The following is a 17516-nucleotide window of genomic DNA, read 5'->3' on the forward strand; positions in this document are numbered from 1 at the left end:
GTTGCCAAACATCAAAATTTTGACCGCGTGACCATGAGGATGCTGCAACAGTCACTAAGTGTGAAAATGGTCGCTAAGTGTGAAAAATGGTCATCAGTCACTTTTTTCAATGCCGTTATAACTTTGCTCACTAACCAGCCATGTTCCTGACTTAACAACCACCATGATTCACTTAATGTGGCAATAAAAGGTCACAAAATGAGGCAAAAATCATTTAACAAACATCTCCCTTAGCAACAGAAATTGGGGGATCAATCCTGGTCGTAAGTCGAGGATTACCGGTAGCCAATTGCAAAAGGCAACTTTACTTGGAACAGGTGAGATTGTGCCCAGATCCCTTTCATGCCAACATCCCATCCTGTCCATGGGGAGAACTCCACAGGCGGACAAAAGCCCCCAATACCCTCTCAACCTCCGCTGACTCTGCCATCCGCCATAACCACACATGCCCCTCAAAGGCAAAACTCAGGGGGCTGAATTCAACAGGGGGAGAAGTAAAGGGGGCATCAGGCAGGCAGTAACATTTTCATAGACCATGATCAGAGGAGCAGCTGATCCTATGGAGAGACTCCTCCTGCATTCAGTCCCAGGCCTACAAGTGGAAGTACCCATTCCTTCCTTCCTTCCTTCCTTCCTTCCTTCCTTCCTTCCTTCCTTCCTTCCTTCCTTCCTTCCTTCCTTCCCTCCCTCCCTCCCTCCCTCTTTCTTCCTTCTAGCCTTCCTTCTTTTCCATTTTTTCTCCTTCCTTCCTTCTTCTTGCCTATCTGCCTTCTGTCTTTCTGCTCTTTAGATCTCTCTGCCTCCTTCCTTCCTCTTTCCATCCTTTCACCAAAAATCAGGATGTTTTATTAGCATCAGCATCATTCTGCTGAAAATGCCAGATTCTGTGGTACTTCTGGATGAGATTTAGAAAATTACAGAGACATGAGGAACCATTATATAATTTCACTTGGCAAAACTCTGATTAAAATAATAGCAACAAAATGTAAGGTTTTTTAATTTTAAAACTCTAGCAAAACATAGATTTATTTCCAGTTTAGTTAATTAATGTCATTATAAAAAGGAATGCAATTGATTAAATAAAAATGACGTTTTCTTTTATTAAGAATACTTATTCTACATTAAACTAGAAAATATTTCATAGGCCCTTCAACAAGTTTGTTACAAATTTTCAGGAATGCATGCATTCTTGAAACTGACCCGGCTTGGCTCCCGCTTTCAACGATAGAACGGAGAAGCGAAGAGGCAGGAGAGACGAAGCGGGAGCCAAGCCGGGTCATTCCTTCCAAGAGGCAAGTTTCCTATTGAATGACTCGCTGCCCTAGACCCTCTGCAGTCCCTCTCGTCTGGCCAGAATGCCAGCGAGAGTGTTGGGCTGAAGGAAGGAGGGATACACACACTCGCGTTCTCCCCCTCCCTCCCTCCCTCCCTCTCTCTCTCTCTCAAATGGCAAATCCAAGCAGCCGCTGCTGGGAGCCCGTCCCATGCCTTCTCCCAACCCCCGCCCCGTTCTCTTAGCTACTTTCTGCCTGTGTGATTGCTGTCTCCAGGCTCTCCTCTCCTATTATCGTGGAAGGCGTCTCATTGGGGGGGGGGAAGCAGGCCTTTTTCATTTCAAGGAGCTGCCGCTCCTCCCCCCCACCTCTTAGAAGTCCATCCAGCTGCCCGCCAAGCTCTCTGCGGAGACTCACCCAGAGTTTTCACCGCGATTTCCCTGGTGAGGGGAGGCGGCAGGTTGATGCAGACCAAATCCACAGTATAATAAATACAAGTATAATAAATACCTTCCTCCTCCTTCTCCTCGCTGCGATCTGGATGCCCGACGCTCCTTCCTTTCCTCTGTGTTTGGCCCTTTCGCGTGGTGCCTCAAGATTACGAGCAATGCAGGGTTGCTACATTAAGGGCACCCGGTCCCAACTGGGAACTACTGCTGCTCCCAGCTGTGGGCCCCTGCCCTGCCGTGTCCAGCGTGTCTTCAACAGCATGACCCAGCATCCCAAGCGGAGTCCCCCCCCGCCTAGCTGCGTTGCCCACATGCGCAGGGATTCAAGGTATCCGGCCGGATTCCTTGAATCCCTGCGGGTGTGGGCAACGCAGCTAGGCGGGCTCTGCTTGGGATTACCAGGCTATGCAGGGCATAGAATGGTCATCTCAAGTGAAGCCCCCCCCCTCCTGCCTAGCTGCGTTGCTTCCCTTCACATCTCTGGAACGGCTTGGCTCCTTTCTTTTTTTTTTTTAGGGCGCCCCTCCATTGGGAGGAGGAGGAGAGGCTCCAACTCTGCCCAGAGAAGGAGCCCGAGCGCTCCGGGAAAATGCGGCAAGCCAGCACTTCAAAGTCATGTTTCGCTGAATGGCGGGCGAGTTCTAAACTGCCGGCATGACTTTGAAAGGGCTGGATTGCCTTCCACGCGGGCCGACGTGGAAGGCAAGCGGCAAGCCAGCCTTTCAAATTCATGCCGGCACTTTAGCGTGCCCCTCGGCCGCCATTCAGCAAAAGATGTTTCGCTGAATGGCGGGTGAGTTCTAAACTGCCGGCATGACTTTGAAAGGGCTGGCCCGACGTGGAAGGCAAGCAGCAAGCCAGCCCTTCAAAGTCATGCCGGCACTTTAACGTGCCCCTCGGCCTCCATTCAGCAAAAGATGTTTCGCTGAATGGCGGGCGAGTTCTAAACTGCCAGCATGACTTTGAAAGGGCTGGATTGCCTTCCGCGCGGGCCGATGTGGAAGGCAAGCGGCAAGCCAGCACTTCAAAGTCGTGCTGGTCATCTCAAGTGAAGATGGCAGGCAGGGCTGGAGCGAGCAAGCAAGCGTGCACCGTCCCGGTGGGTGCATGAGCGGAGCCTATCCGCCCGCTCACTCGCTACACTACCCCGCCCATGCGAGTGGCAACGGATGGGCGGGAGACTCATGCGGCGTGCTAACCGGACTCCAGCCAATCAGTGAGCTGGCTGGGATGGAAAACTTTAAGCACGCTGTGTTTTCCATCCCAGCCAGCTCACTGATTGGCTGGAGTCCAGGCCAATCAGTGAGCGGCAGGCTGGGGTGGCTTAGATTTTTAGTGTAGATAGAATAGATGGGGGAACGGAACGAGCAAGCTAGCGGCAGCTGATGATGGGCGGGGGAGCCAGCGAGTGCCAAAATAAAGCGGGTTTTTTTGAGAACCGGGTGGGACGCGGGAAAAATAATGAAAAGTCGTGCCTGTCCCGCCAGATGCGGGACATCTGGTCACCCTATTCTTGTCTTGCCTTCGGGTCTTTTGTAGAATGATTCCCCCTTCCTCTTCTTTGTGGCAGCTCCTCAAATATTGGAACATTGGAATAGTGCTATCATATCACCCCTAGTCCTTCTTTTCAACCCTAACCCTAGTCATTCCTAATTCCTGCAACTGTTCCTCATATGTTTTAGTCTTCACCCCCTCCCCCTAAATTACATTAAATTTAACTAATTAGATAACTATAATTATATGGCAGTAAATCCATGATCTCAAGAATAAATGTTTTTCCTCATGATAGGAAGTATGATAATTTCCCCCAAGGAAATAGCAGATGGGAGAGGATTATGAATTCTTCACCCTCCAGTTGCATTAACATAAAAAGGATTTGATTGAAAGATGTTTTGTGCCACCACATATATCTTCCTTTAACTCAGCATTGATAAAAACTACATACAGAGAGAAATATGCCATTTTCTCCATTATTGGATTTCTGAATATTTTAAGCCCTATAATACCCTTCAATGTCAATGCTTGTAGTTTGAGAAAGAGAATATACTCCAAACATCCAAATATACTCCATTCAATTGCATAGAACACTGGATCCAGATACACTAATACATTATAGTTTTTGGAGCTCTGACTATATACACACCTTCTTTCTTTATTTAAATTTATTTATCATATTTAGAAACCATCTATCTCACTGGACTCTGGGATGAATAAATAAAATGTTAAAAACATTTTAAAATGTTAAAAACATAACAACTGAATATAAATTTAAGATGAAAATTTAAAGCAGGGTAAGAAAATTATGTTAATTAAAAGGGAGGGGCTTTCAGCATGCTAACCAACCCCACAGCTGTGTGTTCTTCTGTGAACCACAAGCAAGATGGCAGAGCCAGGTCTTTAGATATTTTTGAAATGTCATGACATTTGAGGGCCTTCTCTGACCTTCTCTGTCTGACCTGGGTGTGTGTGTGTCAGGCTGAGATGATGGGGGGTTGGAATCAGATAGTACCATAGGTAGCCTGGCCCTATGCCATGTAAGTTTTTAAAAATCATAACCATAAATTTGAATTGGATCCAGAAGCAAACAGGCAACTAATGCGGCACATACAACAAAGGGGTTACATAAACCATTCTTTGGGTGGCCAAGATTGCTCATGCAACTGCAAACTTCCAGATATTTTTCAAAGGTAGCCCCATATAGCACATATTGCTATAGTCGAGATCCAAACAGAAGATAAGCAGGGCATAAGTGACCAAGCAGAGTTTGTATGCTTAATTCTTCTGTTGAATTAAATATACAATAAAGTTTGGTTCTAGTGACCCTATATAGTGACTCAGTGACATGCGGTGAGGTTTATGCCTGGTGAGGCACTGACACAGAGTGGGTTTCAAATTTTTTTAGACTTGTGGACTTCAACTCCCAGAATTCCACAGCCAGGCATGCTTAGTTCTGATTTAAAGTGACAGCATTTGTTTTTATCCTTTGCGAAAAAGTTTCCTTCATTCTTTTTCTTCTCCCTACCACTCCTTCCTCCTTCTCTCCCTCCCTCCCTCCCTCCCTCCTCTCTCAAACAGACACACACACAGAGAAGTTGGATTGGACTATCTCTCCTACCCCCTTTCCTCTCTCACTCACTCTCTCTCAAACAAACACAAACATAGAAGTTGGATTGGATATATTTTCCAATGGCTTGAAAGCAGATCTTCTGCCATACTCCCCCCCATTGCAAATGCAGTCTGCTGTCTGGGTGGGAAATGCCTGAAACACAATAAAGCCCACCCACCCATTCACCTCCTGCTTGCAGGCTGGGGTGAGAGAAGAGGCAGAGAAGCCGATCTGAGCCTTTGATTGCAGGTGGAGCCACGTTGCCTTTTCAAACTTGTAATCAGTGAAGCTGGGCTTATATACTTTTATCCAGGTGTGTGTGTGTGTGTGTGTGTGTGTATGTGTTTGAAAAGGCAACATGGCTCCACTTGGGGAGGGATCTACACTTGAGGATGAAGTTTGAATTCCTCCCCCTCCCTCTGAACCACACATACCTTTTCCAGCTGTTTCAGAGAGGATTTCAAGTCTGCTCTTGCCTGTCATCATGAAAAGAAAAAAATGTAAAAGGAAAAAGGCAAGAGCTGAGGTCAGGCTGAGCTAGTTGCTGCCAGAGTCACCGTGAATGACTCTGCTTAACTGTTTAAAAAAGCCTCTAAAAAAAGTGCCCTCTACAGGAGGAGGCAGGAGAACGATGTGCCTACGTCAGGAATTTTTCGGCTTTTAACCCTTGCTTAACTCTGCTCGACTGATCATAAAACGCCTAAAGTCAGACTAGATGAGGCACATCGTTCTCCTGTCTCCTCCTGTAGAGGGTGCTTGTTAGAGGCTTTTTTAAACAGTTAAGCAGAGTCATCCATGGTGACTCTGGCAGCAACTAGCTCAGCCTGACCTCAGCTCTTGCCTTTTTCCTTTTACATTTTTTTCTTTTCATGATGACAGTGGTGAGGCTCTGCCTCCCCTGCCTCCCCTGACTGCACATCCCTGTAGTGACTCTATATAGACGTGAGAACATCTCCCACAGCATAACACTGCCCATATGCTCATATAATTTATTAATAGAGGTAAAGATTTTAGATTATTTTTCAACTCTAGAACCTGTCAGAGTGGCTTATAATAATAAAATCAGATTTATAGTAAAATGATATCTCACCTCAGTCCATCAGTTTCTGTGTCTAATCTTCTCCTTTCAATGACCAGTCCCACAGAGTTTGCATACCTTTGTGGAGAATGTGGAATCCTGGCTGGTAAAAGAAACATCTAAGAACAAAATTAAAGTTGAAACATGTAGCAACAGCAGGAGATTTGGTTACATCTTCTCTGTCATCTCAGTTGATCTTTGTTCTCCCATTTGATTTTTCCTTGAATGCCTTGAGTGATTGAAAAGGAGTTTAGCAATAGGAGGAAATGTAATGGGAAGAAAGAACAACCTTAAGGAACAGCAGGAAGAGCCCCTACCAAGATAACAGTCAGATAAAAGAAATCCAAGTCTAGAGCAGGTAAGACCCTCCTCCCTAATTCTTGTGAAGATAAAGGGAGGAGGAAGGGAAATACATTCAAACCAGTTGTAGCATTATAATAAAAACAGGATTAGCATTCATTACTTTTGTTTTCTAGTATGGTCTAGCTTGAAAGGCTCAAGAGGATGAGACAGAGGAATCATGCTTTCTGAGAGACTCATATGCTCAGCTGTGCAGAATGAAAAGTTCACCTCTTGAATAATTGCTGGCTCAAAGAAGTGTGTTCTGATGCTGTTGATTGCCCACGGTGTAGGACTAAATGGCTGCTTCCTGCTGAGCAAGCAGGCCTTGTGCAGAGAATGCAGGAGGAATATAAGGTAGTTATGAAGAAGAAAACTGAGCAAGTAAGCTAAGTTTTTTAGATTTTTAGCAAGAGTTGAATGTCTATCAAATTTTCCTTCTAAGAGGAAAATGGACATAAGGGTAATCTGAGGGTCTAAGAAAGGAAGAAGAAAAAATAAATGCTTTTCTAATTACAGTGTCTTACAGAATAGAAGTGAAGATAAACATGACATGGCTCTCTAATTGTGACTTTCAGTGCTTTCGACATGTTTGTGTTCCTTCATGAAAATAACCTGACATATATTACAAAAGCTACAAACTTGTAGCAATGCTTGAAGAAAAAAAATGAGAATTAGAAGAGAGAATGGTCATAGTGCAGTTCATAAGAAAATAAAAGATTTATTAGGACAAGCAAAGAGACACTGCAGCAAAAGCTAACAGTAGAAGTAATTCTACATAAGAAAAATAATCAAAGTAACAAAGAGTTGTCAAAGAGTAACAATTAAGAACAAAAAACATAAAATATATTCTGCCAAGTGGGAACTCAGGAAATTATATTGTAGAGAATATTGGCTCTGAGCTTCTGGGGAAGTAGAGAAACTATTTTCTCCTAAGGGAAGAAGAAAACAATAACACACTCCGTTTCCTAGATATCCTCATCAGTGGAGACAGTGATGGCAAATTAGAAACACAAGTCTATCAAAAAACTACCCACACCAATAAGTGCTCCATTATCAAAGTAACAACCCAACCTCCCACAAGAGAAGCTGTGTAAGAACACTATTTAGACAACCATAAACACTCTGCAGAACCTTGAACAAATGGAAACAAAGCATCTATACAATGTGTTCCAACAAAATGGATATCCACACAACTTTATAAAAAAAAATGCCTGACCATTCAGCCTACCATAACTCAACTGACACAAGCTATGAAAAGAATAACACTGCCATATATCCAAAACACCTCAGAAACCAACAATAGACTATTAGAATCATGTGGCATTACCATAGCACACATACCAACTAAATCCCTCCAAAACATCCTAAGTAAACTAAAAGGCCCAGCAGTCCCAGAAGGGAAAAAAACAGGAGTCAGATATAACATACAATGTAAGGAATGTAACAGTCACTATGTAGAACAAGCAGGTAGAAGTTTAGCAGAGGGTATCCATGAACACCAACTAGAACAATCAGAAGGCATGATGAAAGTTCCTTAATTTCACAACACAGATAGACACAGACAAATGATATTGCCAAAGAATTAAAAATTAACACCATAACTGTCCCACACTTATTTTCATTCATCCTGTTGTACATGGAAGAAGAAGGGAAAGAAGATAATACTGCAGGGGAACAACAGGCCTTGAAAATGATAATTGTGGGTTTCTGGGATCATATTGATTTATGTAGTTGACAGGCTATGGCATGAAATTAGTTGTAATTCATAGGTACTAATAAAATGCCACTGCTTGGGAAGGACTTCAAATTAACACTGAGGAGACTCAATATTTTAGTCCTTCAGCGGACTGCATCTCTGAAGTAACAACCTCAGATAAGACTTGTACCTTTAGAAAAGTGGAACTGCTCCTGTAAAGCAGTCTAATAAACTAGCCAACATCTAGCATTAATTCAAATGAAAATGCTTGTTAAACTATTGCAAAAATTCCAATAAGAAAATAAAATGGAAAAAAAATTAAGCTAACAAATAAACTCAAAATGTTGAGTGAAGATATGTAAATAAAAAAGGAAAATGTAGGGGACCGAAAGAGTTAGTTCACCATGAAAGTACACATAAAAGGTAGCCAGCTTTGTAGAGAGGGCATATGGAAAACAAAGCATCAGAATAAACTAAGAATAGGAGGAGAAAGATTTCATGGATACATTCAGAAAAAATGCATTTGAGGGTATTATGGGAATTAACTGATGGGCTGGATGAAACTTATAATTATCTTTGCAATTGATGAAGTGAAGTCTAGATATTTGGATGACAGAAAACATAATCAAAGAAGGGTGGGATGGAAATCTGGGTACCTAGAGTCATATTAGACTGACATCAATAATTAGGAAGCTGTAGAGCAAATCATAATGAGATCAATCTATAAGCACCTTAATGGACAGAAGACAGCATGTCAAAATTATTTACATAGGAAAAAGAAATTAAATCCACAGGTACAGAATGACGGATACTTGATGAAAGAGTTCACATACCGCGTATGGCAATAAATCTCAACTCTTCCATCAAGCCACAAGCAGTTGGATGAGATCAAAGAAGAAAAGCTATACATACAGTATTTCTTTAAAGATAGCCTGGAGTACATACAGAAACAGAAACCTGGGAACAGTAAAATAGAGAAACTTGGTAACTGTACAAGGGATTCCCCACTCTCTTTTATAGAGAGCTCATTGGGACAGATTTGAATAATTTGAAATGCTAAATTGCTTTTTATGGGCTATGTTGCCAATGGGCTTGCCTACTATTTCTTGATTATTTAGGTTTGTTCTCCATTTCATTTTTATTTCAGCGTCTCCCAAATCTGTCAGATCTCTAGACATTCAACCCGAGTTCTGAACTTTATTATAGGAGACGTTTCACAGACATAATATGGCTAGATAAATTTCACACATATAAACAGAAATAATTTGACTATTGAAGAACATGCATTAGAAATAAATGTTTTCACCAAGGCTTTCAATTTTAATTCTTTTCTTCCCTCATTGTTGAGGTGAAAGACTTTGCCCAACCTTCAGAGTCAGAATTATAGAATCATAGAGCTACAGGAGAAGATGGAGGTCTTTTAGTAGAACCCCTATCCAAGGCAGGAGACCTTATGAACATCCTGAACAAATACTTGTCCAATCTTTTCTTGAACACATTTTTTCTTGAAAATATTTCCTTGTATAATATATAATGATTCTGAATGGTCTACGTACTAATTATAGCTCTAGAACAGCTCTTCTGTAATCTTTGTAACAGCACATGTGATAAAGTTCGTAGAATAGCTAATTAAAATTATATCATGATGTAGTATCACAACAACAACAACAGAGACCAACATTTCTTTCTTTCTCTCTCCCTCCCTCCCTGTCTGTCTGTCTATGTCTGTCTATGACTGTCTGTCTGTCTGTCTATCTATCTATCTCTATCTCTATCTCTATCTCTATCTCTATCTCTATCTCTATTATATCTATATCTATATCTATATCTATATCTATATCTATATCTATATCTATATCTATATCCATATCCATATCCATATCCATATCCATATCTATATATTAGATGTGCTACCAAAGTGGTAAATGAAAAATGAAATTATTACATAAATTTTTATATGAAAATAATATATACCAAACCAGAGAAATATACTAGAATTACAGCCTGAGATCTGCTTGCTAGTTTGTACACAAACCTATCTTTACCTCTCCTTCTTTAATGTGGATATCCTTGTGTTTTCCATTTTCTATTATCTTCAGGCACATGTCTCCCTGCAGCTGGTAAAACAACTATATAGGAAGGCGGAAAAACTTAAATTAAAAACATGTCAGTGTTGTAGCCTAAGTTCATGAACAGTCATTTCTGGCGTTCTTATGGCTACAGCAACTTTTATAGCTCCTGGAAATATTATTTAAAATATGAACCTGTCTCACCTTCTTGTGCATATTGCATTCTGTATAATATCACAAACCCACATTGAGCTTTTCTCATGTTGTTTGTTGTGACATAGTGGCATAGGAATCATTTTTAACAGTGGATGCTTTATCAAGTTTCTTTAGCAAAATGTGCAGCCTTGCAGTTTATATAGTGCAAGTGAGGCTCTGTTCTTTCTGGAAGCAATTGCAAGATGGGTCTTCTCTCAGAAGACCCATGTAGAGTTCAATTCTACTTTTTTTCAATAAGAGGATGATCCAATGGGGAATTGGGAGCTGTGGGATCAGATAAGTAAAGTAGAACATAATGTACATTATTCTATAAATATATGGAAACAATTTTTCTTCTTCTTTTAGCTTTTGTCTTCATGCAAAATGCAACTCATAAGATTTGTACTATATACGTATATATGAAGTCATTTTTAATAGTCCAATATAACATTTGCATGCATGTTTGCTTTCTCCACTAAATAAATTATTGAGATTGTATTTATTTATAACCAGCTGTAGTGTAGCCAGGAACACAACTTCACTGATGCATAGAAAGGAAGGCAGGGCCAAATTGTTCCACTCAAATAACTCCTTTTAAGAATATGTTTTGTAGTTCTTCTACATCTTCAGGTGGAGATGCCACGATGAATGAAAAGCTGATTATAATATAATAAATTAGAATATATATGTGCTAATGCTTTTTAAAGTTTTAATCTATTTTATGCATAGTTGAATCACTGTTTCAAAAGTAATCAGTTTAATTTGGTAACAGAAGATGGTCAGACTGAAATTTCTGTTTACTCTTTAGGATGAGGTTTTTGGACTGAGTTTTAAATTTGCAATGTAAATATATTTGTCCTTCCGTCCCTGCTCCCAAAAATAGAAGATTTAAAATGTTTCCAATCTGAAAACTGACCTGGTGTAGCTTTCATTTTATGTCAAAGTGTCAAACTTTGGGTAAATTTGTGGCGTAAATTCATTTCATTTAAGAAAGCAAGCCTTGAACAATGTTTGCTAGTGAATGTTTTATCTTAATTTTATTACGGATAATAATACTGTACACATTATAAATCCATATATTTTGCTTTCAAGATTATTACCTTTCAAGTCATAGAACTCCGCAGTGTAATTTATTACTGTATTTTAGTCATGTTAATATTTCTGTTGCAACAAGACTACAGGAATTAATAATTGTAGTTCAAATCCAATTATACTGTACGTTCAGGACAATGCAAACCTTTAAATCATTGTCAATGCACCCATCATTTTCTGAATGTTCAAAACTAAAATGGGTAAAATTAATTAAAGTAAAAATTAATTAAATCAAAATGGCAAATTAGGTAACAAATTTAGAGGAAAATGTAATATTAACAGTGCTAACCATAGGACAAATTGTACATAAAGGAAGAATAAATTATATGATTACAAGGAAAGATGAACTTTTTTTCTTATGGTGACCCAATTGTACAACAATCTAAAATGGGTATGTCTGGTGGCAGTGTTTTTAAATTTTATTGTCTAGTATAAACCTGTTTGCATGAATATTTTAAAATGATTCCCCTTAAATTTGTTGATGTGTGCTATTTGCTATTTGGTGCTTTCTATTACTGTATAATGGTTTTCTATTGTTTTATGCTATATTGTATTGTACTTTAATTGTAGTTATCATTGAATATTGGCCTTTTATCATAAGACAGAGGACTTAACTTCTTTATGAATAATATATTTATGATTTTTCCTAGGGTGAATGGAAAAATGAATAGATGTAACATTAATGGAAATATGAATACAGCTATTATTGAATGCCAGCTGCTGCTCATTGTTGTTCCAGGTTTCCTGGATAAACTTGAAAAAGGTAAGTTTGATCAAACTATAGTTGTGTCAATGTAGTATTCCAGACTATCATTTTAACCCAAAACCACTGAAGAAAACTGAAATCTGGATTATCGGTCCTAAAACAAAATAGGAGGAACCATGTGGGGATGGTCATCTCTTCTTCTTTAGGTTGGATGATGGCTCTTGGATGTTGAGTGCATTTAGGGATGTAGGGGTGTATCAGTTGGTGAAATGAATATACCTATACTTTTGGATCAGTGGTGGGTTACGACCAGTATGCCCCGGTATGGGCATGCCAGTGCCTGCCGGGAGTACCAGGTACTGTTCCGGTACGTGCTCCAGAGGGCCTGCCTGCCCACCAGCACTCCTTACTGCTATTTGAGGTTTTTGGGGCTTCCGCGCACACGCACAGAGCATACACGGCCTGCGCGACGCCAGCTAGAGCGTTGTGGAGCATCGCGGGCAGTAAGTACGCATGTGCATACTTACATGTGTGTGCATACACACACGTGACGTTCCGCCAAGCAGCTGAAGTGTCGCAGAGGCGTTGTGGAGTATCGTGGGCAGTAAATATGCATGCACGTACTTACATGTGTGTGAGCGCACTGCGCGCGTTCATGTGGTGGACACCCAGCCCCGTTGGACCGTACCAGTTGAAATGGAATCCAGAACCCACCACCACTTTGGATGTAGATGATGCTGTGATGTTGACCAAAAAAAACCTAAACTGTATCAAATGTTACATAGATTGTATCATCTGAAGATAGCTTGATAGGTCTGATAGAGAAAACAGAGTGAACTAGCAAGTTATAAATTAATGGTGAAAGATCACACATGAAGATGAATTGCATAAATCAGTAGGTCATTAAAATGGGGGATTGGATGGAAAAGTTTGAAAATGTCGGTAGGCTTTTAAAAAGGTAGTGTGTGATCTGTTTGGAAGGGGGGAGAATACTAGGGTGTTGGCCTAGAAACTAGGAGACCCTGAGTTCTAGTTCTGCTTTAGACTGAAAGCCAGCTGGATGTCTTTGGTACAGTCACTCTCTCTCTCTCAGTCTATAGAGTTGTTGTTGTGTGGAAAATAGGAGGAGGAAGGAATATTAGATAAGTTTGTATCTTGAGTTATTTATAAAGAATAATAAAAGTGGGATAAAAATCTAAGAAATAAAAAATAATTAATGAATGAATAAATAAAATGGCTGTGTACAAGATCAGGATCCTGGTCATTTTGTTATGCAGAAGTGCTGTAAGAGTTGGCTTCTCATATCTTCTTTAGAAAAAATTAAACATACTTTGAATTTAACTATTCTATTCTTTTTCTGCTTATGAAGATTTCATGAGGATTGACCTATTTGTGATGAAATTTAATTAGCCTACATGTTTATGTCCTTTATACCTCTTAAATCCCTATATAATGTTCTGTCTTTGTTGTAAATGTTTAATTTAACATTCAATTTTAGTCTTAGATTTCATTATTGCACTGATTTATGTTTTTAAGAATTCAAGGAATATAAAGAAATATACTGACATCTATGGGATATACAGAAAATTGCAGGCAAATCATGTTTTAGAAACAATAAGTGCTGGTTCCTGTTTATTTGTTTATGGCTTAAAAATAACTAACCATCTGGCTAGTCAGGATAACATATTGAGTTACTAAATCTGATTTGGCAAGCGTTTTGCTGAGCTTCAGCTATTCAAATAAGTAACTTCAATTATTAAGAATGTGCAATAGTGAATAACAAATGCTATCACAGACGTTTGGCAGCTCAATCACTGTAATAATCTGTCTGACACAAATAAAAATAACATTATTTTAGTTTAATCTTTAATGATGGGAGGTTTCTAGATAAATATATGCTTACTGTACAAGCACATGATGACTGCATCAGTCACCTGCTGGATCTGTCTACAGTTGATCTTCGGTACAGATAGTTCTTGACTGATGAGCAGAACTGGGACTGAAATTTTGGTTGCTAAGACATGCAGTTGCTAAGTGAGTATTTATGTGCCTGGACCCAACTTTAAGACTATTTTTATTATGGTGATTAAGTGAATCCTCCTTCAATTGATTTTGCTTAATGGAAGTCAACTGGGAAGGTAGTGAATCATGTTAAAATTCTGCAACTGTAGTAAATCTGAGCTGGTTGCCAAATGCCCAAATTGCAAACATGTGACTATGGAAGTGGTACACTGGTGCAATACTCATAACTTCAAGGGTGGGTCATAAGTCACTTTTCTGAGGTGATCGTAACTTTGAACCAAAGTTAAATGAACAATTATAAGTCAAGGACTATTGGCATTTCCCAATTTGGACACCTGCAGATATTTTGGTTTATATACAGTATTTCATAATTCCCATTTCACTAATTGGTGAAATGGTTTATAACGTAACTAAGTCAAATTGGGAAAAGATGATCTAATCTAACTCTACTTATTCTATAATAGCCATTCAGATTTTCATGATAAGCATATGACCAAGATATACAAGCAATAGTTTTCATTTTTGCTTGTCTCTGAATTCTATATTCTAAAACAAGAAAATATGAATATTACTGGTGGCCTTACCTATTATCCATTGTTTTATTATTTTTTTAAAATATGAAGATACTCATTGATGCCAATGGGCTAAGAAACAGCAGCCAGAAAAGTCTTTGAATACAATGTAAGTTTCCTTTGATTCTGTTCCTAAGGACAATTTGATTTAAGGAATTACTTTTGCTTGCAAATCAGGTGAGGCAGTTTGCAAGTGAATACTGTTATCTGTTGCTGCCCAGCAACTGAAGAAGGATGACAATAGTAGTGTAGGAACAAATGCAAACAGGACAGTTCTCCTGGCCAAAATCAGCAATTTGCTTCTGCAATGAGTTGCCTTTTATGTCCACCTATGCATTACCTCCAAGCATCTAACTTCCTGATGTTTTGTTGTTTAAAATGTTGAAGCAGTACCAGAAAGGTAATAATTCCTAAAGCATTATTTGCTTATTTGTGAGAATAGTTCAAGTGTACTTTTTGACTTTAATCTGAAACAACATATTGAAGATGCTAAAGAATTCCAGCTGTGTCAACCATTTCCAGAGTCATCAAATAATAGAATCTAGAATCCCAAAGTTTCTTCCAGAAACACACTCACATTTTAAGTTGCCATTGAAATCTATAATATTACTGGTAGAATAATTAAATTGACATTATTATTGAATAATTATTAATTAAATAATTAAAGCCAGACATCGGATTTTCTTGCTTTTGATATAAATAGAATTGCTAGGGCAGATCTATAGAATATTGTGGCTAATTTTATGTCATCTAGCTCATATATCAGCATTTTGTAAATAAAATGTTACTTTTAAAATGATGTTCCTTGACAAATCTTCATGTTCAATCAGAATATCTTTTTAAAATTGGCAGGAATTTGAATCAATCATTACAGTACTACTGATATCAGTATAAAAAGAAAAGACTTGCCATCTATTGGTACATCATCTTCATTTAGCACTAAACATGGATCTCATATTCACACTTCAAACGTAATGGAGATTGTATTATAGCATGCTAAATGGATGATATGACTGAATTTTATATACACACAGAATTCCAGTATAGATGTTTAGAATTAGTCATAAGAGTAAGATGGTCTGATTACCTTGTTCAAATTGAGCTAGCAATTATGATTTGACAAGGGAGGAATAGCACATAGAATTTTTTATCACAATATCAAAGAAACCTGGAGGGACCAAGGATCAATCTTGACTACTCTACACCACGATTCAAGATGGGAAAGGGGTGCAAAGCCAGTGTCATCTGTAGCTTTGTCTCTCTTTCCCTTTGTGGGTTCTGTCTCTGAAGCCAAACATGTTCTGAAGATCTAAGCCTTTTAAGACATCTTAGCATCTGAGAGTTCCTGATGAATACAATGCAAATTATGGCTGACATTATGTTATTTTATATACTTAATTATGAGATATTGTGGGTATTTAAATTATATGCATTTTAACTAAATTTAAAACTAATTTTAACCCTTTTTTATATTTCATACGCTTTCTGGCCAAGCACTTTATGACAGATCAAATAAACATTTTAAGTATATATTTAGAAAGTGCATGTACACATGAGATGATACCATGTTTCCCCAAAAATAAGACAGGGTCTTATTTTCTTTTGATCCCTGAAATAAGCTCTTAGCTTTATTTTTAGGGTGGCGTAATTATTTTTGTGGTGCAGGTGGTGGTAAGCATGGTCACCTCATGGCTGCTGCTATGTTGCAATATTTTCAGAGATGGCTTATTTTGAGGGGAGGGTTTATTTTAGCGCATGCACTCAAAAACGCAATTGGGCTTATTATCCAGGGAGGTCTTATTTTCAGGGAAACAGGGTAGTAAGTTCTTTGCACCTTTACATTATTTTATTTTTAAAAATTGTTGAGCTATAAACTGCTTGACTGATCTGCTGCTAGAGATCATAAATCATGTGAAACTGTTGGCAGCATGTGGGATTATGGGGAAATAGGATTACACAAGAGCAATGAAAAGAGTAAGATGCAAAAGAGCAAAACTGCAAATGATTTTTTCTTTACAAAGTGAGCCATTTGAAGAATGGCTCTGCTGAACTGAACATTTTGAAAATGGTGCCCAAGTAAATTGAAGATTCATTAAAGAATACTATATTTTCCAGTTGTCTACGGCTTTTTTTTTGTATCTCAAATCTTTCAGAACAATCCAGATAAAATCTCCATTGTGAAGTTGAGAGTAAATTATTTGCTATTGTTTCTTTAATGTGAAATATTTGAAATTATTTTAGCCACATTCAAGCTATGTACTTAAAAATGTAGAACTTTTTAATTTTTTCTAATGAAAAGCTTTTTCTAATTTTATAGGGAAGAATATTAAGCTTTAAAAATATGCACAACCAAGAGATAAATCCAAACCATTCCATTACCTCTTCTCCTTCTTCAATATGGTAATCTTTCCGTTGGTTTGGCCCACCAACAAACATTATATTGAGCTGTCGGTGATGCCTGCAGAACAATATTTTTTAAGCATAAACTTTTTAAATACTTCATTCAATTTATTGCTGTCCCTTTCTCATGGCAAAAAAAAAAGTGGCACATAACAGTAAACGTATTTTGCTTTAATGTTAATAACCATAGATAGCAGCAATCATAAAATACTGAACAATTAAGGGATAAAATAATTAAAGTATTTAAAAACTGTGCAGAAAAGTGAAGAATGAGGTGGTTGCAGGTTGTTTTACTAATGGTGCATTGCTTCATTCAAATCAGAAGTAACTTACACCCTAGTTTATTTTCATGGACAACTTGAAGAAAACAATACTTGCAATATGTAATTCTTTTAAATTCCTTGGGGAGAAAGACATCTTCAGATCTACCTCCCATGTTTTGTTTCTTTTGTATTAGTCTATTGAGCATTAATGGGATATTACCCTTATTTAGAAAACGAAACCAAGTAAATGAA

The 17516-nt window shown here is 38.5% G+C and overlaps 1 protein-coding gene across 2 annotated transcripts in view; it reads right to left on the reverse strand.

Annotated features, from left to right (window-relative positions):
* HAAO (3-hydroxyanthranilate 3,4-dioxygenase) overlaps positions 1-17516 on the reverse strand; it is a 35726-nt gene that overhangs the window by 16655 nt on the left and 1555 nt on the right. For both annotated transcript variants that reach the window (XM_032215659.1, XM_032215660.1), the window contains exons 2-4: positions 16981-17059; positions 9991-10074; positions 5920-6026 (exon numbers count right to left, since the gene is read on the reverse strand). In XM_032215659.1, the coding sequence (XP_032071550.1) occupies positions 5920-6026; positions 9991-10074; positions 16981-17059 (270 nt within the window). The remainder of the gene's footprint in view (positions 1-5919; positions 6027-9990; positions 10075-16980; positions 17060-17516) is intronic.

The sequence above is a fragment of the Thamnophis elegans genome, chromosome 4 (assembly GCF_009769535.1).
Source record: "Thamnophis elegans isolate rThaEle1 chromosome 4, rThaEle1.pri, whole genome shotgun sequence".
Lineage (NCBI taxonomy): Eukaryota > Metazoa > Chordata > Lepidosauria > Squamata > Colubridae > Thamnophis > Thamnophis elegans.